At 38.5% G+C, this 27296-nt stretch overlaps 1 protein-coding gene across 1 annotated transcript in view; it reads left to right on the forward strand.

Annotated features, from left to right (window-relative positions):
- The window catches only part of THEMIS (thymocyte selection associated), a 122007-nt gene that overhangs the window by 50431 nt on the left and 44280 nt on the right, over window positions 1-27296 (forward strand). Inside the window, exon 4 of the mRNA XM_054722683.1 lies at window positions 11334-12382. Coding sequence (XP_054578658.1) covers window positions 11334-12382 — 1049 coding nt within the window. The remainder of the gene's footprint in view (window positions 1-11333; window positions 12383-27296) is intronic.

Below are 27296 nucleotides of genomic sequence, written 5' to 3' on the forward strand. Positions count from 1 at the left end.
CCACCATATTCTGAAGCTGCACAGCAATGTCCTAGGTAGTGGGTCAGTCTGTGATTTCATTGTGATGGCAGTTTCAGTATGGAAATTTAGGGCCTTCATTTCTGGTATTATTTCTTTGATAATTCCCTTTTAATCATTTTTTTTCTCTTCTTTTTGTAACTTCTGATCTCTTGTGGAAGCTCCCATGTTGTTCTAGGATTTTTTTTCTCTATTTTATGTCTCTTTGTCTTTGGTTTCCCTTTGGGGAAAATTCTTTAACTACATTTCCAACCGTTTTAGTGATTTTTTAACTTTAGCTATCATATTTTTAATTTTCAAGAGTTATTTCTTACATAACTTTTAAAATATTACTGTGTTCTTATTTTAAAGTATCAATAGTTTATCTCTCTGAGAATGTTTTTACAATTTTTAAAAAAGATTTCTACTGTTCCTTGCATTTTATCTGCCCTTTAGGGCTTTAAAAAAAACACACAAAACTTTTGGTCTGTCGTTTGTGTTAAATGTTCTTTCTCAAATCTTAGAGATAATTTGTCATTTGTTTATATCTGCATGTGAGACTCTTTTTAATGAACAAGTGAGGCACTATTTATACACAAGCTCTTTGGTTATGAATTTTAAATTTCATTTAGCCAGCTTGTTTTTTAAAATTTACCTTTATTGTTGGAAGCATTACATATGTCCCCCGTTTTTCCTCATTGGCCTCTTCTAGCCTGCCCACATCCCCCACCCCAGGTCTTCACCACACTATTGTCTTTGTCCATGGGTTGATCTCTTCCCACCTACCATCCACCCCACCTTCCCTCTGAAATTCAACAGTCTGTTCCATGTTTCTATGTCTCTGGATCTATAGCAATTCATTTGATTCCACATATGAGTGAGATCGTGTGATTCTTGTCTTTCTCTGACTGGCATATTTGGCTTAGTATAATACTCTCTCACACGTTGCCTTTAACACTTGATTAAGATTGCCTCAGCAGATTTCCAACACTGCACTATGAATTCCGGTCCAATTGCAAAGGATAGGTCCTCATAAGCTGAGTTGATACTGAGAGTATTCCAGAATGAAATACTAACTCTCCAAGGAAACAGGCATTACCCAACATTACCCAAGTTAAATGTAAGTCTTATTTTCTTTTTAAAAATAGTGTTTAGTGAGGTCCCCAAAATTCACACATAGCTAAAAGATTTGTTGCAGCGGGAAATGCAGAAAAATACCACATTATGATTAACATTAGCTCCAGCTGCAAAGGGACTTTCCCTGAAAGAACAGGCAGAAAGACAAAGTTTAGTGAAATGACTCAGCAGCATAAAGAGGAAAACAGTGCAGCCTTTTTAGAAAAAATAGAAAGAACTTTTTTTTTTTTTTCACAAGAGCTCCCTTTGGATAACCAGAAAACATACCCAAGCAAGAGCAATTCATGTTCACCCAGAAAAAAAACTCAGGAAGTCTAAATTAAGGTTGCAGGAGTATAAATTATTTTTACTTCAGTTTAGTTTGAAACTGAAAAGCTGTAATAAACACCTTCAGGAATGTCTCTAGTGCTTTGAATTGCTGCCTTCTTATCTCTTTATCATTTTGAAGTCAAGTTAACTTTGCTCAGTATTTTGTGTGTGTGTGTGTGTGTGTGTGTGTGTGTGTGTGTGTGTATGTGTGTGTGTTTTGGTTGTTTGTTTTGCTGGGGGGTAGTGTAAAGGAGGATTACATTTTCTAAAATAGCAAATGCTTGTTTAAAGAATATGTAACACACACACACACACACACACACACACACACACACACACACCACTAGAATTATATATACCCAAATGTAAGCAGTGCTAACATAAAGCTGATAAATTGATAAAAGATTTACAATCTTTTATCTTGTTTTTCTCCCCTTTTATTTTTAAGGTGTTTTATGAACATGACAATTTTTGTTTTACAAGAAAAACAAAACAAAAATGTTGATTTCTTTATCTTTCTATTGGACACATACTTAGATATAATAAAATGTGTCATAAAAACTAGTTAATCCTATTCCAGTTTAAAAACTTAGAATATAATTACCAAATTCTAGGTAATTTTAAACAAATATAAATTTGTATTTTAGCTTTTGGTTATGGAGAACTTAAACCATGCATGAGTAAAGAAAATAGTATAAAAAACCAGGAAAGATTTTGTTTTACTGTATTAACAGACATGAGAGCAAAATATATAAAATTTGAAATGGATGAAAAACAATTGGGCAGTTTGAGTTGTCAGTACACTGGGTATATATGGGCTTCATTGTAGATAATAGACAAAGAAAAGCAAATGCTCAGATTTCAGCTTCTCTTCCCATTGTGCTGTCAATCTGCCAAATTCCTAATTTAATTTGGTCATTCTGAATCTCCAATAGTTTGATATAACTCCTGAAATAGTTATTTATCCTCTACCTGGTATTCAAGGGGTTGATTCATCTTCATAATCTTATTTTCAACAGGTCTCCTGTCCAGACCAAGTGCTCTACTTTAAAATCCCAGGACTGGATTTCATGTTAGTCACTGACTATACCCTATCTTGGCTTGTGATTTCTCCCCATCCTTATCGGCTCATATTAAAGCTGCATCTTTCATAAGATCTATCTTTATCTCCATCCCCAAACTAGATGTATTATTTCTTTCACTCTTTTTATTCCTACAGTGGATTTACTGAACCTTTCATAGGATTCCATTTTCTCTTCTCTCAGCCTATCAACTGTACTTAAAAAATAATTTTAGCTGAAACTGGTTTGGCTCAGTGGATAGAGCATCAGCCTGTGGACTGAAAAGTCCCAGGTTCGATTCTGGTCAAGGGCATGTACCTTGGTCGGGGGCACATCCCCAGTGGGGGGTGTGCAAGAGGCAACTGATCGATGTTTCTCTCTCATCGATGTTTCTAGCTCTCTATCCCTCTCCCTTCCTCTCTGTAAAAAAATCAATAAAATATTTTAAAAAATAAAAATAAAAAATAATTTTAGTGGTTGCAGTTTGCTATGTACATTTATAATCGAAGTCCACTTTCAAATACTATCTGTACTTCCTGTGTAATGCAGATACCTTAATAATAGAGTATTCCCAATTCCTCTCTCCTTTCCCTAACAACATTACTGTCATTCATTTCATTCATTATGAGCTATATTACCTAATATATTATTGCTGTTATCAGTTATATCAATTAAAAATAGAAAAATAAAGTATTTTATTTGCCTTCATTTAGTCCCTTTCTAACACTCTTGCTCTCTTTATGTAGATATGAGTTTCTGACCTATATCATTTTTCTTCTCTCTGAAGAAATTCCTTTACATATCTTGCAAAGCATATCTACTCTCTTAATTTATGTTTATATTAGAAAGTTTTTATTTCTCCTTCATTTTTTAGGTGAGGTAAAGTTTTATCTTTATCCTATTAGGGTTTTATGCTGGGCCTGAGAATAAAATTGACGTTAGACAGATTAAGAGAAGAAACACATAAAAATTTATGTTTTAAGTGACAAATTTACCTAAGTTTTATGTGACACAGGAGCCCTTATCCTATCTAATAAAAGAGTAATATGCAAATTAACCATCACTCCGCTACGCCCACCAGCCAGGCCCACCAGCCAATCAGGAGTGAGTATGCAAATTAACCCAACCAAGATGGCTGCAGCCACAGAGAGAGCAGAAGGGAGGCTTGGGTTTCCCCGGTGATGGATGAAGCCAAGCTTTCCGCACACCCTAGCTGGCCCAGGCCTCCACTTTAAGGCTACAAAGTTTCAATTATAGAAGATAAATAAATCCCAACAAAAATGGCTGCCGCCATGGAGCAAGCAGAAGGCTTGGCTCCGCTCCAGGCTACAAAGTTTTAATTGTAGAAGATAAATAAACCCCAGATACCAGGGCTTCCACTTGTGTCGCTGGGGGACGTGGCCAGCCTGCAAACCACCACAAGCCCCTCGCCCAGGCCGTCCACGCCCCAAGGGAACCCCCACCCTGATCTTGGACATTCTTCAGGGAAAACCAGCTGGTCCCCACCCATGCACCAGGCCTCTATCCTATCTAATAAAAGAGTAATATGCAGATTGACCATCACTCCAACACACAAGATGGCTGCCCCCATGTGGTCAAAGATCCTGCCCCCATGTGGGCACAAGATGGCCACCACAAGATGGCCAGCAGGGGTGGGAAGTTGGGAGGGACAGGCCTGCAAGGGAGGGCAGTTGGGGGTGATCAAGCCTGCAGGGGAGGGCAGTTAGGGGTGACCAGGCTGGCAGAGGAGTGAAGTTGGAGGCAAACAGGCTGGCAGGGGAGCAGTTAGACATTAATCAGGCTGGCAGGGGAGTGGTTATGGGGTGATCAGGCTGGCAGGCAGAAGAGGTTAGGGGCAATCAGGAAGGCAGGCAGGCAAGCAATTGGGAGCCAGCAGTCCTGGATTGTAAGAGGGATGTCCAACTGCCTGTTTAGGCCCAATCCCACCAGGATCGGGTCTAAATGGGCAGTCGGACATCCCTCAAGGGGTCCCAGATTGGAGAGAGTGCAGGCTGGCCTGAGGGACACCCCCCACCCGTGCACGAATTTCATGCACCGAGCCTCTCGTAAGGAAATAAAACCCCAAAGAAATGGTGAAATCTCAACAAAGAGGGGAAATTGTGAAAAAGTAACTAAACTATGTGGAGGTTAAAGGAAGGTGAGAATTATTTTAACAAGGTCTGTTTGTACAAAATTCTCTTGAATCTCCCTAGTTTATTTCTGGTAAAGAGAGGGCATCTTTCATATGGGAGCTTTTATCTCCTATTTCTAGAGGAAAAGGGGAGCTCAGAATGCTTTTCTTGCATCTGTACCTTTAGCTCAAAATAATCTTTATGCCAAAGTGGTATATTTTGGGGTGGCATATTTTGCCACCTTGACTTTTATAGGATAATCTCACTGGATACAAAATTCTCAGTTGGAGGTTTGTTTTTTCCTTTCAACACTTTAAATATAGCACATAGTGTTTTTCTCTTTTCATGACTTCTGAAGAAAAATCCAATGTAATTCTTATCCATCTTCCTGAATAGGTAATGTGGTTTATATTTTTTTTATTGTTTATGTTGTTTTTTTTCCTTCTTCAAGTTTTCTCTTTTCTTTGATTTTCTGTAGTTTGAATATGATATGCTTAGATGTTGACTTTCTGCTTTGTCCTTCTTATTGTTCTCTAAGCTTCATTTGTTTTGGAAAATGTTCAACCACTATTACTTCAAATATTGCTTCTGTTCCTTTCTTCTTTTCCTTCAGGCATTCCCATTTCTTTCAAGTGTGTATGTTACACATTTTGTAATTTTCCCACAGGTCTTGTATATTCTATTCCTTTTTTTTTTTTGCATTTAAATAGGGTCTTTATTTCTTTAAAAAACACTTAGGGAAAGATGATAGATGTTGCTTTTATCTTGAACATATAACTTAATAGAACACAGCAGGAATAAATACATGAAAAGCCACAGAGATGGCCTGACATTTTTTCCTCTGCTACATCCACTAAATGGAGGTTTAATTAAAAATTACTATCTATAACCCAAAACACATTCAACCCCATTCTCATACAAAGTGAGGCTTACACTTTAACTTTGCTAAGCAAATCTTTTTTCACATAACGCTAATCAAATGTCTATGAAGACAGAAAGACCATTATTGTCATTTCAAAATTATTCAGATGGTTGTTTCAAACATTTTACCCACTCAGGAAAGGATGTATCTTAAGATCTATTTTCTACAGCTCCTTTTCCCCCCACCCCACCTCCTTTTGGGGAGAAAGTGGGGTATAAAATTTGCTTGACCCACAACTTAAATACTGCAGTGAAGAAGTGTGGGATATTTTAAGGTGTAACATTTGCCTTTCAGCTTAAAACACGAGTCTAGATGCAACTACCAACACACAGTCCCAACAAAGAACAGGCCAAAATTCTCAAGAGTTGGAGTGGGTTATTTATTCTATTTTAACATTGAGATAGTTAAAGAACAGTGCTGGGCTGCTGAATTGTACACTTTAAAGTAGTTAATTGTATGGTGTGTAAATTTCACTTCATTTTTTTTTTTCAAGTACTGGGTGCTTTGAAGGCTTTAGAAATTATACAGAGGGAGGTGATTTTGAGGGGTCCTTTGTAACAGAGCACAACAGTGGGTCTCAGTACCAAATAGAAGCTGGAACAACAAAACTGTTCTAGGTACAGTATGTTCCAGGGCCAGTTTGGAGCTTCCAGGAAACTTTAGAATAACTGTAACATGTGAATTTGGGCTTAGAAGAACGTCAGGTCAATAGCTACTTTAGAAAGTTTGAGCTGAGGAAAATGAATTGGTTCAACAATTTCCAGTGACTTCATGGAACTTCTAGGTACTTCAGTCATATTGTCAAGCCCCTTAGATTGCTTAGGCTTGCCCTCACTTTTAGGAGCCTAACAGTTGTAAACCAGATTTCTGTATAACTCATGGGAAGATGCTATAAAACTCTGTGGAACAGAACAGATTCTCCTTAATGAGTCCTGAATTCTCAAGAGTGATTCTTCAGGAAAAGCTCCTGATTAAAGAAACTGTAGGCTGGCATGCCCAGCAATATAATACTGATGGCAACAAATCATAGGGCAGTAAGGAGGTCCAAGGAGCAGTGGCTTCTTGCTCCATCAGCATGGTTTCACAAACATAGTATTCTTGAGCAATGACTTATACTTGGAAGCATTATCATTTTTAAATGTCCTACTTGACATCTCAGTTGACATATACAAGTGCAGGGAGTTTAAAATCTTTTAGTATCAGGAAATTAAGAGTGCTTTCAAACTAGGTATATTTACTATTAATCAAATAAAGAGGAAAAATGTGTTTCGTATCCTTTTATCTCCATCCCTGTTCTACTACATCTGCAGCCATTATTCCTAAAGGTCACATCTAAGAGTACAAAATATAAAGACCAAGAGTATATTAGTTTAACAACTTGCAGGTGTGTATCTATTCACACAGCACATTCTCTTTTGGGGAAAACTGTTACAATATTTTTATAACCAGTTATGATAAATTTCTTAATTTCTCTCTGCTCTTCACCAACCTACTGCTTTTAATTCCAATTTGTTATGTAAATGAAGCCGAATGACATAGTCCAGTGGTCGGCAAACTCATTAGTCAACAGAGCCAAATATCAACAGTACAACGATTGAAATTTCTTTTGAGAGCCAAATTTTTTAAACTTCTTCAAAATAGACTCACCCAGGCTGTGGTATTTTGTGGAAGAGCCACACTCAAGGGGCCAAAGAGCTGCATGTGGCTCGAGAGCCGCAGTTTGCCGACCACGGACATAGTCCAACTAAGAAGAGAAACTTTCCCTATGTGGATGGAAAGCTATTTTCTTTCCAGTTTATATGTGAGCCTGGTAGAAACTAGTTCATACCTGTAATACGGGCTCAACTGCCAAACTCATCATATGCCATACACACTCCTTTAGTCTCAATCCTTCACATCATACATAACATGCTCACCAATTCCTCACGCTTACTAGGCTTACCTCCACCTGTCCAATCTCATCTCTGGCTTTTCCCAGGCCTTCCCCTTCACTTTGCTTCCATATCCTCCTACTGTACTTTCAAAAAGGAATATTTATTTCATTGTGCAAAGTTTTCCTTTGGATGATCAACTTATAGGAAATATGACCCAGGATTCCCAGGGCAATACCATACTTTCTACAATCCTTTCACACAGTCTAACTTCCTAGTCTTAAGAAAGGACTGGAGGAAAAGCAGGTAAACATCATGGGGGTTAGGAATAAATACATGAAAAGCCACAGAGATGGCCTGACACTTTTTCCTCCGCTACATCCACTAAATGGAGAATTAATTAAAAATTACTATCTATAACCCAAAACACATTCAACCACATGCTCATACAAAGCAAGGCTTACACATTTTTCCAACCTTCAGCCCTAAAGTTAACATATCTACCATCTTTCTCTGGTTCTCACTCATCATTCAGCAGAGTGGTCATCATGCTAACCACAGACTCCTAACCACAGTCTCTTTTTTATTTTGCTTTTCAGTTTTGGAAGTTTCTATTGACATACCTTGAAGCTTACTGATTTTTTTTCCTTTGCTGTGTCCAGTCTACTCATGAAGCCATCAAAGTAATTTTTCATTACTGTTGCAGTGTTCTTAATTTCCCACATTTCCTTTTTTCCCTAGAGCTTCCATCTCTCTGCTTACATTACTCATCTTTTCTTGCATTTTTGTGCCCTTAAGATATTAATCATATTTTAAATTCTCAGTCTGATAATTTCCAAATCTCTGCCATATCTGTGTCTAGTTTTGATGTTTGCTTTGTCTCTTCAGACTACACTATTTGCCTTTTAACATACCTTGTAACTTCTTGTTGAAAGCTAGACATGATCTAACAGGTAAAGAAACTGAGGGCCCTGGCTGGTTTGTCTCAGTGGATAGAGCAACAGCCTGGGGACTGAATGATCTCGTTTCAGTTCTGGTCAAGGGCACATGCCTGGGTTGCAGGCTCAATCCCCAGTGGGGGTGTGCAGGAGGCAGCCAATCAATGATTCTCTCATCATTGATGTTTCTATCTCTCCCTCTCTCTTCCTCTCTAAAATCAATAAAAATATATTTTAAAAAAGAAAGAAACTGAGGTAAATAGACCTTTGGTGTGAGGTTTTACATTTATCTGCTAGTAGTTACGCTGTGTTTACTGTCTGCTATAGCTGAAAGGGTATTGACTCTTATTATGAATGAAAATGACTACCATTGTGTGCCCATAAACAGAAGAGAAACATGATAAATTTAACATTAAAAAAATATTTGGCTGGCTCATAAGGATTTGACTGTAAGAAAACTGTAGGAAGCTATTGCAATAAAGTAGGCAAGAGATAATGTAGCTTAGATCAGGGTAATCCTATGTAATGGTTGTTAAGGGTTAGAAAAAAGAGAAAAGCTAAGTATATTTCTGAGATCTCTGGGATGAATTATGAGAATGAATCCTCAATAACAGATAGAAAAAGCAACAAATAGACTAGGTTTTGGTTGAGAAGGGCAGAATTTCAGTTTGAGCATGTTAATTTTGAGATACCTATTAGATATCCAGGTAGAGATCCCAAATAGATATCTGGAGAACAGGAGAAATACTTGGTTAGAGATAGTTTGGAGAGTTATCAGCATACAGATGGCACTTAAAGACATAAGAGTGCAAGATTACAGTGGGCGTTAGTGTAGATAGGGAAAGGAAGAGAACCAAGACACATGAAAAGGTATGTGAGGGGGCAGGGAAGAGTGGGTGGTGTGAAGAGAGAAGAAACCAGAAAATAAATTGAGAAGAATCATAAGTAAGATATGGAAATAAGTGAAGAAAATATAGCAAAGAGGAGCAAGTCAAATCTACCCTGTGAAGTGCTGCTGATACATCAAGTAGAATGAGATAGACTAGCATACTTTTAGTGGATTTGGTACAGAAGTATTGAAGACAGATTAGGAATTCAAAACACCAAAAGCAAACAAACAACAGCTTAACAGAGGTTAGATAGCCTGACCTGGAAGCTTTTTCTGGCAGTAATAACGTCCTCCTAAATTATTAAGACAATTCCTTGCCCTCAGTAGCCACTGTGTGCCCAGATATAGATTGGGATGAGCTCTCATTAGGGTGCCTATGTTGTGATGGATCAATTTAGCTGTTCCCTCAACTGAGAATTGGCATGAGACTGTGTACTGCTAGCTCTACAATTATTAAATCTAGCCCACTTTGATCTAAGCAACTAAGATTTTAGAGTATCTAGAATTACCCAGGGGTTCAAGGAAGCCTGTAGCAATAATCTCAAAAGTTTGGGTATCCTAAACCTTATAAAATGAACTGATAAAGGTAATAAGTGTTCTTTTAGCCTCTCTCTCTCTCTCTCTCTCTCTCTCTCTCTCTCTCTCTCTCTCTCTTTCAGTGAATAATTTTTACAATATTTACCGACCTCCAGCCTACATACAAGCTTTGATTTTTTTTCATTTTTCTATTTAAAGAAATAATACTATTTCATTTAGTGTCTTCAATAACTTTGTACTCAGAATGTACAAGTAATATGATACAAAGTATAGAGTTATATTGTTTTCAAAAGCTGCATACATAAAGTTAATAGTATAAAAATAATAATATAGGTAATATTTTATAAAAGGAAATTCTGTCTTCTAAGTCTTCCAAATTATTCATTTTCAAAAGTATGCAAGGAAGAAAGAATATTGACAGAAAGGTGCATTGAGATATTGGGATGCAATGGTGGATCATGAAAACACTCTAAAACACTGTGTTAGGAAATTGTCAAAATATATAAATCATTATAAAATCCTGCTAATAATAACGTATAACTTTATTTTCAATGCAAGATCATTTTTAAGCCTACTCTGTGGGATAGTACTTGGAGAGCAGATAATTTCAGGACAATATTTTAAGTGTCTCCATAGTCTCAAATAAAGAGTTCTGGGACTGTGGGCTCTTGAAAAAATATATAGAGATTCATTAGTCCTCAATGATACATCAGATATAGAATGCATTGGTGGGGGATAAGGACACATATGTAATACTTTAATCAATAAAGAAAAAAAAAAGAATACATTGGTAAGCATCCCACTGGCTTAGGTAGGGCTCCTCACGGGCTCCTCTGATTATGACCCATCCTGTGTCACCCTTTCTGTCCAGGTGTTAATGTAGCACCAGCAGAAAAAGAAATAACTAAAAAGATTACATAATGATATCCATTTCCATATATTAATCTTAAGTACCTACATCCCATGATTTTGCAGTGTCACTGTACTTCACATGATAACATTTTGTTTAAATAATACATCTTGGGCCTTACGTAAGGTTCTATTTGAAGTACCAAACTTTCTTCTAAGATAATTTTACATATATTGTCTGGACTTTGAGAACATGATAAAATAATATGATAAACCTCTTGGAGAAAAATACACACATACACATTATCACACATGCACATATATCCATGTATGTTATATGTGAAAAATTGTAAAGAAAAATGAGGAAATGATTAACACTAGAATCAGGAGAATTGTTACCCTTAGGCTGCAATAAGGAGGATGTGATTTTGGTGCAGTTCATAGGGCTCCAAGGTCCTGGTTAATGTCTATTTTTGAAGCTGAGCAATGGGTTTATGGGTATCGGTTTTATATATGATTGATTTCATTTTAAATTTTGAAAAAAGAAAAGTCACATATAAGGAATGTTATATCATGAACATCTGAGTGTGTTTTTTTAAAATTAAATTTACCTTTGGCACCTGGAGAGATCCTAATACCTCCTCACAGCAACATTTTGATGCACAAAATGTCATACTTTTTTTTTTTTCAGTCCAAAAGAATATAGTCCGCATCCTCCCCAGTTTAGATGTTGAAGTCAAAGACATTACTGACAGTTATGACGCCAACTGGTTTCTTCAGCTGTTATCTACACAAGATCTTTCTGAAATGACCAGTAAAGAGTTCCCCATTGTGGCTGAGGTCATAGAAGCACCTCAAGGAAGCAAGCTCCTTGCAAGCATCTTACAGCCTGGGAAAACCATTGTGATTCACCAAAAGTATCAGGCATCGAGGATCTTAGCTTCAGAAATTAGAAGCCATTTTCCTAAAAGACACTTTTTAATCCCCACTAGCTACAAAGGCAAATTCAAGCGGCGACCTCGGGAATTCCCAACAGCTTATGACCTTGAGATAGCGAAGAGTGAAAAGGAACCTCTCCACGTGGTGGCCACCAAAGCCTTTCACCCCCCTCATGAGGAGTTGTCATCCGTATCCGTCGGGGACCAGTTTCTAGTGCATCACTCACAGACGACTGAAGTCCTCTCTGAGGGCATCAAAAAAGTGGTGAATGTTCTGGCCTGTGAAAAAATCCTCAAAAAATCCTATGAGGCAGCACTGCTCCCTTTATACATGGAAGGAGGCTTTGTGGAGGTGATTCATGATAAGAAACAGTACCAGATTTCTGAGCTCTGTGCACAGTTCCACTTGCCCTTCAATGTGAAGGTATCTGTGAGGGATCTTTTCATTGAAGAAGACATTTTGGCTGCTACGCCAGGACTGCGGTTGGAGGAAGGTATCACGGACTCTTACCTACTCATAAGTGACTTTGCCAACCCCACAGAATGTTGGGAAATTCCTGTCAGCCGCTCGAATATGACTGTTCAGTTAGTTAATAATTTGTCTCAGGATACGGGATCATCTCTAGTCAGGACTCTGATCGAAGAGATCACTGAAGAACAATATTACATGATGCGAAGATATGAAAGCTCCTTCTTGCACCCCCCACCTCGCCCTCCCAAGCACCCCTCTGTGGAAGAAGCAAAGCCACCTCTGCTAAACGTAGCAGAAGAAAGGCCTGTGGGCCTGCCCAAGTCTCCCAAGGTAAGGATATGGTTTTGCAGTTTTTCTTCTTGAATGTTTTTCTGGGGGAAATTTATTTCAAGTCTTTTCTGAGTTTATTTTTTGCTTACTTTTCTTTCTTTCATGCCATATTTGAAATGAGCCGTTCTGATGCACAATAGATGAATGAACATCAACAGGGCATAAGCTGTTGCAGCATTTTGTATTTTGATGCTTAACCAGTAAATGTGACAAGACGTTTATAATGAGCTAGAAGTAGCAGGGGTGACATTTGGATATGTTGACCCAAATTGCCATTTCGATGGGTTTTAGTAATTAGGAATGTTTTATACATTGCCTCAGAAGCAAATCTCTTTTATTTTGAAAGAGCTGTTCATTTTTTCTAGGTAGAGTTGTTTTAATACTTCATCTAGGAAATGAGTGCACAAAAAACTCTCTTCTTCGGGGGGGGGGGGGGGTTACCAGTAGCATACATCTATAACACATGTCTTCATTTTGTTTTAAGTGCAGAAAGATGTAAAAATATCTTGGCAGAACTATGTGCGAGCATATGAGCATCTGCCCACATTCTGCCTATCTGAGAATTGTAATCTTTAACAGTTCTGTTGAAAAACAAAATCAATAAAATTGCAGACAGTATGAGATCATTACAGAATCAACAACTCCATAACCACTCTAAAGATTTTGGGAGAGGAGGGGTTGCAGCTTCATTTCTACTTGGAACTTTTTGTCTTTTGAAAACTGCTGAGCGCCTGGAAAGCACTTGCCCTTACCCCATGAAGCTTAGGTCCTTTATCTGGCCAGCAGTGGCTCTATGGTGTGTGGAAGGAGCGCATTCTGGCCTGGCAGATGTTGTGCTAGCAGCTTGGGGAAACAAAGCTATTAGTAAAACAAAGAGCGATGCTGTGTTTACTCCCTATACTCAGGAATGCTAGCTGCCTCAGGCTTCAAGTATGTGGGTAAGGAACTACTTTTAATTTTGCATTTCAAAGATTGCATCCTATTGTAAACTGGGGAAATTCAGTAAGGATCTTCAAACGCATCTTCCGAAGAAGATAAAACCAACCAAAATTTTCTTTCCCGAAAAACAATTTTGAAGCAGTCACTGTGAATTAGACAACTGTTCCCAAATTATGTTGTTGAATAACATGCATCTGTTAATGTGGAGGGTATCTGGCTTCTCCTGTTAAATATATTTTTATTACTGAACTGAATGAAATGCTGTTTTGTTTTGTAGTGGTAAGTAGAAGAATGCCTCCCACCCACAAGGTGTCCCTCCCTAAACCTTAAGAACCTTTGAATGTGTTACGTTGGATGGCTAAATAGACTTTGCACATGTGCTTAAAATTAAGGACCATAAAATGAGGAGATTATTCTGGATTATCCTGGTATGTCCAAGTTAATCATGTGAGTTCTTAAGAGGACCTTTCCCAGTTGAGATCTGGATTGGAGAGATGTGACTACAGAGGAATCATCAGAGAAACGCAACATTGCTGATGTGGAAGGTGAAGGAAAGGAGCATTGAGCCAAGGAATGGTAGATGATATCTAGAGGCTAGAAAAGACAAAGAAACCTCTTACCTAGAGCTTCCAGAGTAGAATTCAGCTATGCTGACACCTTGATTTTAGCCAATGAGACTCCTGTAAGATTTCTGACTTACAGAACTCTAAGATAATAAAGTTGTATTGTTTAAGGCACCAAGTTCATGTTATAGCAACAATAGAGAGTTAATATAGGACACAAAGTTGGGAGGAAGGTATAAGTAAAAACTTTAGATGGAAAAATCTATATTTGTTAGAACTAGTTGGGTACAACTAAGTTCCAGGGACAATGGGAAGCAGGATTTGAACACAGCCAGAGTGGATCTTACTTTTCATCACAAATTGGTTTATTTTCACAGGCTAGTTTTATTCATATGAGGCACACTACTGCTGGCAGTTCCTGCAACTTATAGTTTCATAACCAGGGAAGAATATAATCTCTTTGTTTGACTCCAACTTAAAAAGAGAAAGACATTGTATCACATGTCTGTCTCCTGGTGCAATCAACTCACTGGCTGTCCCCAAAACAATCAGGATTGGTGAGGAAGGGAATGAGGACTGGTTGTCTCAAATAACAAATACAGGAATAGTATATGAAGATCTGGAGATATTATCTATTACAATAGATGTCTATTACAATAAAAAGGAAAGACTAAAAATTCCTAAAGTACTAAGAAAGCATTCATAGAAAAATACGTTAAAAACTTTTAAAAATGCCTTTTGACAGAATGTCAGATGAAAATGGTGTGTTTTGTTAAGAGAGGAATTCATAAAACAGCAGTGCTATGTCTAGGCTACTGCTTGGAAAAATTTCCAGTCTTCTCCCTATGATTCTCCTTTACTCTCACATGACTACCACACTCATAGCATGTCTATCACCAGCTGTGTGGGGTTTCCCCACACCAAGCGATTCTGCAACACCAGGTGGGTATCCTACAACTCAATTCTGACACTATCTACCAGCACATAGTGTCAGGTCCCACCACTTAATTTAAGCTCAGTCCCACAAGACTGCTCCCACCCTACTTCAGATGCTGTTCACAAGTATTAAGTCTTCAGGTTACACACAACTTCTGTTGACTACAAATCAGAGGCTGCCGTGACCCGCTCCTTGGATTCTATTAATTTGCTAGAGTGGCTCACAGAAATCAGGGAAATAGTTGCTTTCATTCACTATTTTATTAAAGGACTAGTGGCCCAGTGCACAAAATTCATGCACATTAAAAGGGAATTAATGAGAGGAAATATTTTAATATTGCTATTTGCCCTTTCTCTATAATAGAAGTGTCAGAGATGAAAGAAAATTAGTAAAATGTATATGAAAATCTTCTTCCTGTGAGAGTCTTGGGCATGCCGTGGGACCCAGAATCAAGTCCCCGCCCACCCGCGCACACCTTGAATTCACGCGAGACCCAGACCTGGCCGGCCCCACCCTCATTGGGCGAGATCCAGACCCGGCTGGCCCCACCCCTGTCAAGCCCCACCAGGTGGAGGGGCACAGCCTCAGGTCCCTTGGCCTAGTGCTGGGTGAGGGGTACAGTCTCAGGTCTCCCAGACCAGCACCGGATGGGGGGTGCAGCCTCAGGTCCCCTGGCACATGCCGGGCGGGGGTGCAGCCTCAGGTCCCCCGGCGCACGCCAGGCTAGAGGCACAGCCTCAGGTCCCCCAGTGCACCCTCAGGTCCCCTAGCCTGGCACCGGGGCAGGGGGCACGGCCTGAGGTCCCCTGGCCCTGCCCTGGAGTGGGGGATTCACTTTGAGGTCCCCTATCAAACACAACCAGGCAGGGGAGTGGCCTGAGATCAACCATCAAGCCCCACTGTGTGGTGGGTGCAACCTCAGGTCCCCCAGCACACCTTCAGGTCCCCCCGGCCCAAGGCAAAAGGCACAACCTGATGTCCCCCAGCCCAGCACTGGGACAGGGGGTGTGCCTTGAGGTCCCCTGTCAAGCCCTGCTGGGTGGGGGGTTCAGCCTCAGGTCCCCTGCCCCCGGCTCCACGCAACCTCAGGTCCCTGCTGATCACTCATTATGGGAACCCCACCTCTGCTGTGGGCGCAGCCATTTGTAATGGTGTGATGGTCAATTTGCATATTACCCCCTTATTATAGAGAATAATGAGGTAATATGCAAATTTACTGTCACACCCTCACACAAGATGGCTGCCCCATGTGGTCACAAGATGGCTGTGCCCATGTCACAAGATGGCCGCCCCCATGTGGTCACAAGATGGCTGTGCCCATGTCGTCACAAGATGGCCGCCCCCATGTGGTCACAAGATGGTCATGCCCATGTCATCAAAGGATGGCCGCCCCCATGTGGTCACAGGATGGCTGGCAGGGGAGGGCAGGTAGGGGCAATGAGGCCAGCAGGAGAGGGCAGTTGAGGACTACCAGGCCTGCAGGGGAGGGAGGGAAGTTGGGGACAGTCAGGCCACCAGGGGAGGGCAGTTAGCGGCAACCAGGCCAGCAGGGGAGGGCAGTTGGGGGGCGATCAGGCCAGCAGGGTGGGGCAGTTGGGGGCAATCAGGCCGACAGGGGAGCAGTTAGGCATAGATCAGGCTGGCAGGGGAGTGCTTAGGGGGTGATCAGGCTGGCAGGCAGAAGCAGTTAGGAGCAATCAGGCAGGCAGATGAGAGGTTAGGTGCCAGCTGTTCCGGATTGTGAGAGGGGTCCCAGATTGGAGAGGGTGCAGGCTGGACTGAGGGGCACCCCCCCCCCCATGCACGAATTTCATGCACGAGGCCTCTAGTATAGGATATAATAAATGGTACCAATGAATAGTCAGGTGAAGAGATTCAGAAGACGAGCTCTGGGAGGGTTCTGAGTTCAGGGGTGTCTGTTCCCTGTCATGTTGGGATGTACCACTGTCCCAAGATGTGGATGTTTTCACCCCAGAAGCTCTCCAAACCACATACTTTTGGGATTTTTGTGGAGACTTTCTCACATAGACATAATCAATTATTAACTCCATTTCTAGTCGCTCTTCCCTCTATGGAGAATTGGATGGGCTGGGCTGAAAACTCCAAGCTTCTAATTATGGGTTAGTCTTTCTGATGATTAGCTCTCATCTAGGAGCCATCCAGGACCCCACTCAAAGGCCCTCCTCTCACCCAGAAATCCCAACGGATTTAGAAGCCCTGTGTCAGGAACCAGAGTCAAAGATGAAACATTAGAATAAAGGATGCTCTTAAGGCTCTTATTACTTAGGAAATTACAACAAACATTTCAGAGCTCTGCACCAAGTAGATACCAATACATAGAATTTCTATTATCTCACAGTTAGTAAAATAAGACTATTGCAATCTTGGACTAAATTTATACATGTAGGATTCCAGATCAACTTATTAATTCCTAACTGTTTCTTCACTGGGCCAAACCTACATGGATTCGTGTGTCTAGTTCTGAATTCCACTTCTAAAGAATATTGATTAACTGAAGTTTTTAGAGATGTTAAGAGTCAGTTTAAGATGTTAAAAGGTTGAAGAGCCATTTTTATCTGAGGACCTATTGAGGAAACTGAGGAATTGTCTAAACTTGAATGATTGATACTCGATGACATTAGTTATTTTACACATTCAAAGAGATACTCGGTAGCAAAGAATACATTCTTATTTTTCATTACAAAACTGGTTGAAAATCAGGAGAGGATAATTTTGGTGCAATGTGTTGGAACAAATTTATTTTCCCAAAAAATGTTATAGCAGAATCTAAGAAATCCTAAGTTCAGTGATGTTTTGGGAGATTCCTGCTTGGTTAAAAGTTTATCAGTCAATTGAGAAGGCTCTATAATTCTTTGTTTATGATTAGTTTCACCGAATTTAGTATAGTAAATAAAGAACTATATTGTCCCTGAAATCACTTTAAAATGTCAAGGGTACTATAATTTATCTGTGTTTAGACCTCCTGACCTCCTCATTTTTAACAATTTTTCTTACCATGAAGATAAAAATCTGCTTACTAGATAATTTTTTGGAATATAAATGGGAGCTCTGAATAATATACTTAAAACGTCTTGCAGCCAACTATTTCTTATTATCACAATGTCATTCTTCCATATATTTCTTTTATATTTCTTCTGATATCTACATTAAAGCTCTTTTATGTATGCTTTTGAAGTGGTTGGATAGAACTTCTTTTTAATATTCTAAAGCCAGGAAGCTGCCATTGAAAATAAGCCTCTAAGATTTTGGATTGTATGAGGAATATTGCTTTAAATTCAGAGAACAATTTGTAAGGGTTATTCAGAGTTTAAATATTAAACTCGCTTAACTCATTACCTTATTACATATGCAGATGCTTCATTATATAAGTTTACTTTTGCCTTCCCAGTGGATTAGTAACTTTACTGAATCATTTCTTGCACTGTTAAATAACAGGGCCGATATATGGGCTGTCAAAGAGTAAGAAACCAAATGTACTCAGTCTTAGCCGAATTCACCTGCATTGGGCATCCATTGTCACTTATGAATCCTACAAGTTTATCTAAGAAGTTTAGAAATTAAAAATACATAAGAGCAAGTTATAAGAACTGGGGTAAATAGAAATAATTATTTTCCAAGGTCAGATTGTCAACTTTCCTCTAGTTTTAGCAATCCTATCAAATAAAGAGGGAATATGCTAATTTACCCTCACACCACCACAAAGATGGTGGCGCCCACACCCAATAAGGAGGGAATATGCTAATTGACTGTCCCACCCTCAAAGATGGTGCCCACAGCCAATAAGGAAGGAATATGCTAATTGATTGTCCCATCCTCAAAGATGCAGGCACCCACAGCCAATAAGGAGGAAATATGCTAATTGACTGTCACGCCCTCAAAGATGGCGGAGCCCACAGACACAAGATGGTGGCGCCCAGTCTCCTCAGCCCTGCTGGGGTGGTAGGCGCCCAGCCTCCAGAGTCCCCAAGTTCCCTCAGCCCCCCAGCCACCCAGGGCCTGCCCAAGGCACAGGCAAGCCTCAGATATCGGCTGCCCAGCCTCCCAGGGCCGGCCTGAGGTGTAGGCAAGCCTTGAATGGCAGCTGCCCAGCTGCCGAGAGCTGCCCAAGACTCAGGTAACCAGGGCCGGCCGAGGCTTGCGCTGCCAGCACTGGCAGCAGCAGAGGTGTGATGGTGTGTCGCCTTCCCCTGATTGCCAGGTTGCCTCATGCTCTGAGGGCTCCTGGACTGTGAGAGGGGGAAGGCTGGGCTGAGGGGGACCCCCCCTCCAGTGCATTAATTTTCATGTACTGAGCCTCTAGAACCTAAATAAGAGAAAATCAATTGTAGTAGAAATTTCAGAATTGTAATGTGGATACATTCAGGGACAGGTAAGAGGGGGAGATGGATATCAACAGAGACAATGGTGCATCTCAAGATCTATGACATTTTACACTGAAGGATCTTATTCTTGTTTTAAAAATAAGATAACTTGGAGAATAATGTATGGAGTCTAAACAAAGGGATGAGACTATACGAAGGACCTCTCAAAAAAATTTAGACTTATGACAATGTAAAAATAGTATCTTTAAGATTTGTACTTTTTGATTCTTAATCAGTTGACCACAATATTATTAAGTGACTACTAGTAAATAAATGAGGCTCAGACTAAATAGGAATCTTATAGGGTAGACTGTCCTTCTCTGAGAGTTTCTATGTCAGAAGTAGTTTCAGAGAGTGTGAAACAACATCCTCACTGGAGTTCTTGCCTGTCATAGATATATATGGCTATGCCTTCTGAGTGCCACACAGGAAAAATGTAACTTCTGTATTCTGATGAAAGAGCCTATAACCAGATAGAAAAACAAACCTTTGGTTGAAAGATGAGATATTCCTCTCCTTTGGAGACTGCAACCGGGACCAGAAATCTTGCATTTCACTAACACTGTTTGGCCATTTAATGCCCAAGTGTCCATTTTGCTGCCAGAATTTCTAGATTTCTGTTGGACAAGAACACCCATAGGAGACATTAAGACCAAGAGCAAGGGAGGTGGTAATGGCAAGGTACCGTGAACTGAGCAGAAAACAAACCGTGTCCTAGAATCGGAGTGAGGGCTGGAAAAGGCAGAAGGAAAGCAATAGTTTTTGGGAGCTGCAGAGAGAACACTTCGCCAGCGACCGCTGGGTGCTAAGACTCACTTCTGATCTGGTGTGACAGTTAGAGTGGCTGAAAAGTGTTAAGCCCACGCTCCTGGGCTGCACCCAGACCTTTACAGCAGCGATTTTCAGCCTTTTCATTTCATGGCACACATAAACTAATTACTAAAATTCTGCAGCACACCAAAAATACATATATTTTTGCGGATCTGACAAAAAAATAGGTATAATTTTGATTCATTCACACTGAACAGCTATTGTTGTGTTGGCTATTGTCAGTTTTTTAAATTGCCAACTTCAGGGAAAAGAGGTCAGTGCCTCCAACTAAATAATCGGGTATTGCATGTTTTAAAAATTCTTGTAGCACACCAGTTGCCTCTTGTGGCACACCTGTTAAAAATCACTGCTTTAGAGGATAATATTCTATCCACTCATTTATTATCTATAAAATGTAGGCATGTCACACATAACTATGGTGTGATTTTATTATATTTTGTTAACCTGGTATAGTATAAAAACATGGGAGTATTTGGCTTTATAACCGACCATTATACTTCTGCAGACTGACATCTATCCACTCTTGCTGCATACTTTTGGTCTAACATAGAATATATAAGTCTACTGCCCTGTGATTAGGAAAAAAAATAATGTTTTAGCAATTTTCAAAGACCAAAAAAGGCTTGAAGTGGACATATGCTAAAAACTGGGTTCTAAATCTAATAAGAAAATAAGGGGAACTTACGTGTTTTTTTTTTAATGTTGAAGAATTTCAACGGTGAGACACAATCTCAGCAGATATTTGAGCTGTTTTTAGGGCAAGATACATACAGATTCATACATCACTGTTTTTAGTTGCCTGAGGTTTATAGTCTAGTAAATGACATGAACCAGTAAATAGCCAAGTAGGAGGAAGTGAAAAGATGGGAGGAGAGAGCAAAGGATGAATAAATGAAGTGCTGGGATGAAAATTAGCCAAACCAGAGCTCCAACTGAAACCTTGCAGGTAGAAATCTGTGCCCATTGGGAAGTACAGAATATATATAAATTCTTTTTTGTGTTTCTGGATGTGGGAGAGTAAACATAACTTGTAAAATTTCACTCCAGGCATGACATGCAGTGCATTCATGTTGCTAGCTGAAAAGGAATTGGTGAAAGTAAGACATTAGAAAACATTGCCTGATTTTAAGGGTATTTAGACCAAAAAATGAATAAGTTATCAAACTACTAATAAAGTACCCATCCCATTATCTCTAGAGAATTTATGTCCAAAGAACATTGTTTCTGTGGTGGGATAATTGAAGTACACTCCTACTTGGAAATGATTGGATAAACCAAAATTTTGGCCTTCTTTCAGGTTTCAACCAACTGACAACATTCTCACCAGAGAGTGAGGAAGGGCTGACGAAAATGTTATTTAATACTGTTCCTCACCTCCCTCTCCCATCTGTGGCGTCAAGGACTAAAATATCACCAATTATGAGATTATCATATTTTCAGTGTTAGTATTACTTTTCAGCTTCAAAAAAAATATGAATTATCCCTGGCTGGTGTGGCTCAGTTCCTTGAGCATCATCCCATGCACCAAAGGTACGGGTTCAATATCAGGTCAGGGCATATGCCCATGTTACAGATTTGATTCCTAGTCTGGTACGTACAGGAGGCAACAGAGAAGGCAGCTGATTGATGTTTCTCTCACACATTGATGCTTTTCTCTTTCCCTCTCTTTAAAAAAATCAACAAAAACAATTTAATAAATAATATATATGAATTTAAAATATATATTTTCTCAATGGATTGGCAAAATGATTGTATAAAATTTGGAATAAATCATTTCATGTTAGATTTCTGGCTTTTACAAAGGTTAGAACAGTTTTCACTTTCTTAAATGTCCATAACCTAGAAATCTCTGTTTAGAAATGACCAGTTATAACAGAAGAATCAGCAGTTTCGAATGGTCAAGCACAGTATGGTTAAAGTTAGGGCACTTGAATTGCCAACTTCCAATAATCCCCATAACAATTTTAATTCCTAGAACCATTGAGTTGGATGTGGGCTCACTAGATATTTAAGTGCTGTTCTTTGAGTTCACTATCTTCAGTTTTGTTTTACAAATTTTTACAAATCTGAAGATTAGTTGGAGAAATCTAGAGGAGGTAAGTTCCAGCTGGCTTTGTATTTCCCAAAACTGATTTGTCTGAGTTTTCCATTACTATGTTATCAGTTTTGAATTTATTTTAGAATAAAAACCTTTCCTAGAAGTAAATCGGTAAGACACAAGCTATATATTGGAACAAATAAGTTTTACTACAGCTATCCACTTTCTTGCAAGGCAACAATTACTTTTAACTCTTTTGGTGGTGTTTTCATTGATGTCAGATTTACAAACTTTTATGATTTACTTTCCAAACCAAATTTTCTGGGCAAATGTTAAATGGAAAATGAATATAAGATGGTTATGAAAGAATGCATAAGGATAGGCTACCAAAAATCAGTATTTTTTTCAAATTTTAAAAAGCAGAAAATAAGAAAAAATTACCTTAAAAATAAAAGAGAAAATGAACTTTGAACTTAAGAGACCAGAGGGTCCATAAACACTCTGAAATTTCATAGAGATAGAAATGATTCAAACAAATGCATTATTTAAGGGCAACCTCTCAGCCAGCCTTTTATAGCACTAAACCTTTCTGTGTTATACCTCATTCATAATCTAACTTCAATATGATTAACATGTCTTAGAAAGACTCTACACACTACTTAATTATCAAGATGCACTTCTACTAGGACAAGTTGCTTTTAGTTATTTTGTAAGACATATTATTTGTTTAAGCATTTACCATGAACCAAATATATAGATAATTTTAAATCTGATGAGAAAAGAAAAAAAAATTAGAGAAAATCCTATTAGACTGAGGGCCATTGACCACAAAATTAGCCAAATAGAATAAATATATATATTAAAGACCATAATAACTATATAATATATTGTTATTTATGTAGATACAAAGTTGAAAAGGCTTGATGGCAAAATTATGGAATTGCACAATATGCAAAAACCAAGAAATATCTGTTCTCATAGTGTAAGAGATAAGAATGCAATTTTAATATGTGACATTATGCTTATTTATATCACAAAACATTAAATACTGTTTGTTCTTAATGGAAGTTTGTTCCTTTTAAATGCTTTCCAACTCCTAACTAATGTTCAAAAAGTACACAATTGCCACTTAATGAAATAGGATAAAACACAAAGTCAAGTAAGGCCATTTTTACCAAAGGATGGGAAATGCCCTACCCAAGCTATTTTTCTCCTCATTGTCTCTGGTTCTAGCTTCTCCCCTGAGCTGTAATCATTTCTATGTTTTAAATCATACTAGACTGTTTCCCAGCCATGTTCTCTCACATGGTTGTCAGGCATCCTGTCTTCAAAAACTATCCAAAGGTCTGGGATCCAGACTGGTCTTCTTTTGTAATTAAAAAGCCACCAGCCCATTACTGACCACGTTGACTGCTTGTAACTGAAACCTTGGAAAGGGAAACTGTGGTAAGGGGTACCACATACTGTAAATGGTAAATGAAGTTTTGTGAGAGAAAAAAGATGAGACTGGAGAGTGTGTGAAAGGATAGGGGGAGAAAGTATGAAAGGAAAGGAGAAAGGAAGAGTATTTTATCTTATTTTTCTCTAAATAAATTCCTTAGCATTCCATGTATTTTAAAAAGTCTGCAAATGTCACAGTTTTAAGTAAGTTTTCCAGACTACTGGTTTTTAATACTTCTATGTGGAATATTCAATTTTTATGCAGCAAAACCTGTTAACCTTTTCATTTGTGCTTACTTTTATGGCTTTTAACCTTATCTCCATTCCATTGATTCAACAGGTTAATTCCATTCTAATATTTTAGAATTTGAATATATATATATATATGTGTGTGTGTGTGTGTGTGTGTGTGTGTGTGTGTGTGTGTGTGTGTGTGTGTAGCATTATTCTCAATGGCCAAAATACCATCTATATTTCCATTAACAGATGAATGCATGTAGTAGAGATGAAATATACCATGTCTGGTATTTCTGCTATGAGCATTTTGCCATAAATATCTTTGTTGCAAGCACTTTTGCCACAAATATTTTCACCACACAACTCATTGGCTAAAAGGCAGTTTTGCCATAAAAGATAAAAATAACCGGTTAATAGTTTGGCGTACACTTTGCAAACTTCACATATTTAAGCGAGTTGTCAGTTTGATTTATTTTTTCCATTGACAAAGTTCTTGAAGAGGAACTTCTTTTATAAAAGAAAAACTTCTTTTATAATCAAAATCATTTGATTATAATTTATACATTAGAAGTTTATAGGTTTTAAAAAGAATTATACCAACTTCAACTGAAAGGAACAGACCTGTCAAAACAAAAAGGCTTTGAACCCCTAAACTTCCTACTAGCGGGAAGTAGGCTCAGAACACTACTTGTGTAAATTTAGGCCTTTTCTTAAGAAAAAGATGACTCAGAGGGTAGTTTCAAGGGTTCAGAGTTTTGGGCCAGCAGCCAAGAACAACTCCCAGGGAACATATTTGAGTCCTACTCAACATGCTCCCTTTATTTTTTTTTAATTTCTTTATTGATTAAGGTATCACATATTTGTCCTCATCCCCCCATTCCCATCCCACACCCCTCCCCACACATGCCCCCACCTCCCTGTTGTCCTTAACCGCTGGTTAGGCTCATATGCTTGCACACAAGTCCTTTGGTTGATCTCTCCCCTTTACCTCCACCCTTCCCTACCCTCCCTCTGAGGCCCGACAGTCTGATCCATGCCTCCTTGTTTCTGGGTCTGTTCTTGTTCATCAGTCTATGTTGTTCATTATTTCCCCTAGATGAGTGAGATCATATGCTATTCCCTTTCTTATGAGCAAAGGTAAGTGGCAACTTGTGCTCTTCTGGATCTGATTAATTTCAGACCAGTGACTTCTATGTTGCTTCCATTATTCCTGTTTATTAAAAAAAAAGGATATTTTAAAAATATTTTTATTGATTTGAAAGAGTGAGAGAGAGAATCATCAATGATGAGAGAGAATCATTGATTGGCTGCCTCCTGCACACCCCTGACTGGGGATTGAGCCTTGCAACCTGGGCATGTGCCCTGACCAAGAATCGAACTGTGATCGCCTGGTTCATAGGTCGATGCTCAATCACTGAGCCACACAGGCCGGTCTATTCCTGCTTTTTAATAGAAGTGTCTACTAGGGTGCTCCTGATCCAGTTACCCCATTGTGTGTTGGGTAACTCAGGGCATATAGCTTATTTCTCTATTTCATGGTCTTCAGACCAAGAAGAGGTTCTCTCCAACTAACCTCAACTTCACCAAAGTGCCAGGCATGTTAGTAAGCCATCTGCAGGCCCAGAAGACATCACATGGAACTCTAGCCTACATGATTCATAGGATGATGAAGATCATAACATAATGTCACTTTAAACCAGTAACTTTTGGAGTGATTTGTTATGCAGAATAGATAACTGAGACACTCATATAAGAAAGACACTCTGTATAAGAACATAAGATTACATAGATTAAAAGATAATAGATTGGCTAATTATAATTTTTCTCTCTTTGAACTTGAATTTGTCTTAACTTTCTCTGCAGTCAAATGCAAAGCCACCAATATTAGAGTCTTGTACAGTTGTTGCTATATTAATTACTATTCTTTAGGTTGTTTGGCTTCTTACCTAAGGTTGCTTTCAACAAAATTAAGTGACCGTTTAAGCCACTTATAGATCTTAGCAGGGAAGAAGATACCAGATGTCATGTTTGTGAGGAAAATATCTATAATCTTCCTGTTGATATTTTAAAAATCTTTCAAAATCCTTTAGTGGAAGTTTATATTTGTAGCTATTTATCAGTAGCAGGAAAGATAATTTTTTAAATACATAAAGTATTTTTAAGAGATCTCTGAGTATTTTTAACAGTGTGTTCATTTTAATGATACAAAATGGGATAAAGAGGCCCAAACATGTTCTAAAAATCTAATAAAAAAATAAAAATCTAATACTTCTTTTGGAAGTTTCTAGCATTAGAATTTGGCTTACTAGTCATGCAGAAATATATCAGGAGTATGTATGATGATCAGAAACAGCTATTCTTTTATAAGTTGGTACTCCAAAAACATTCTGTAGATCTCAATGGCTCTACATTAGCCGAATTATATGAGACCACTATAAAAAGCTACATTCTTTGCCATGTTCCCTGAGGAAGTGCATTTCAAGCTAATGTTCTATTTCCTTGTCAGCAAAAATCTTGAGATTACCTCTAGCTTTTTAATTATTTTTTTATCCTCAAAATCATTCAAAAAGTAACTTACAGGCTTTGGGTACTTAAGTTTGAATCAGCATATATTTATACACATACAGACATTGAATTCTGGAACTTATCCAGTGCTATCAACTTGATTTAGCATAACTTCATTTTTATGCTAAGTAGATCATGACTGACAGAGCCAAGAGAAGTCTAATAAGCAAGTTTTACTTCCTACAGAATAAGAATTTCTTGAAGCCTGAGTCTTTCCCACACTTTCAGTGAACTGCCTAAATATAAGATTGGACTTCTAAATCATGCACTAGAACTTCTTGCAGTTTTAGACTTCTCTGGGAATGTAAATATCATAATGACATCAGATTTTAAAGATATTGCTATGTTGTTGTGTGTGTGTGTGTGTGTGTGTGTGTGTGTGTGTGTGTGTTTAAGGCCATAGGAATTAGAAGCTGTTAGTAAGAATACTTAAGAGAAGACTGTGGTCTATGAAATGACAGAAACAGGAAATATCTGAGTGAATCTTGCTATATAAAAATGAAACATCACATCCAAGTTTTATTTTTCTAGAGAATAATTTCAAATGCCTAATCTTTAAGCAATTAAATTATTAAGAACATGCTTTATTAGCTCAGATATAAGGACTCTTCCTTAAATATCCTCAGTGAGCAGATTAACACATTTTTTTCCTGAAAAGAATGAACAAATGATATAAATAGAAAATTTACAGAACTACAAATGACCAATAAATATGTGAAACACTTCTTAATCTTACTAAAAATCAATAATATGCAATATTCACCAGTAAGGGACAAAAGTAAGAGAAAAAAACAAAGAAAGGTTAAGAAGTTAAATAATCAGAGTGTGAGGAAGCAGATTCTCTTATATGCTTATACGCTGTCTGAATGCTCTCCAACCTAGCAATCTCACTTATCACCACCTGTCTAAAAATTCTGCATGCTTATAAGAAAAATAGTTGTTACTGTGTTTCAAATGAACACATGAAAGAACTATAGATGTC

The sequence above is a fragment of the Eptesicus fuscus genome, chromosome 10 (assembly GCF_027574615.1).
Source record: "Eptesicus fuscus isolate TK198812 chromosome 10, DD_ASM_mEF_20220401, whole genome shotgun sequence".
Taxonomy (NCBI): domain Eukaryota; kingdom Metazoa; phylum Chordata; class Mammalia; order Chiroptera; family Vespertilionidae; genus Eptesicus; species Eptesicus fuscus.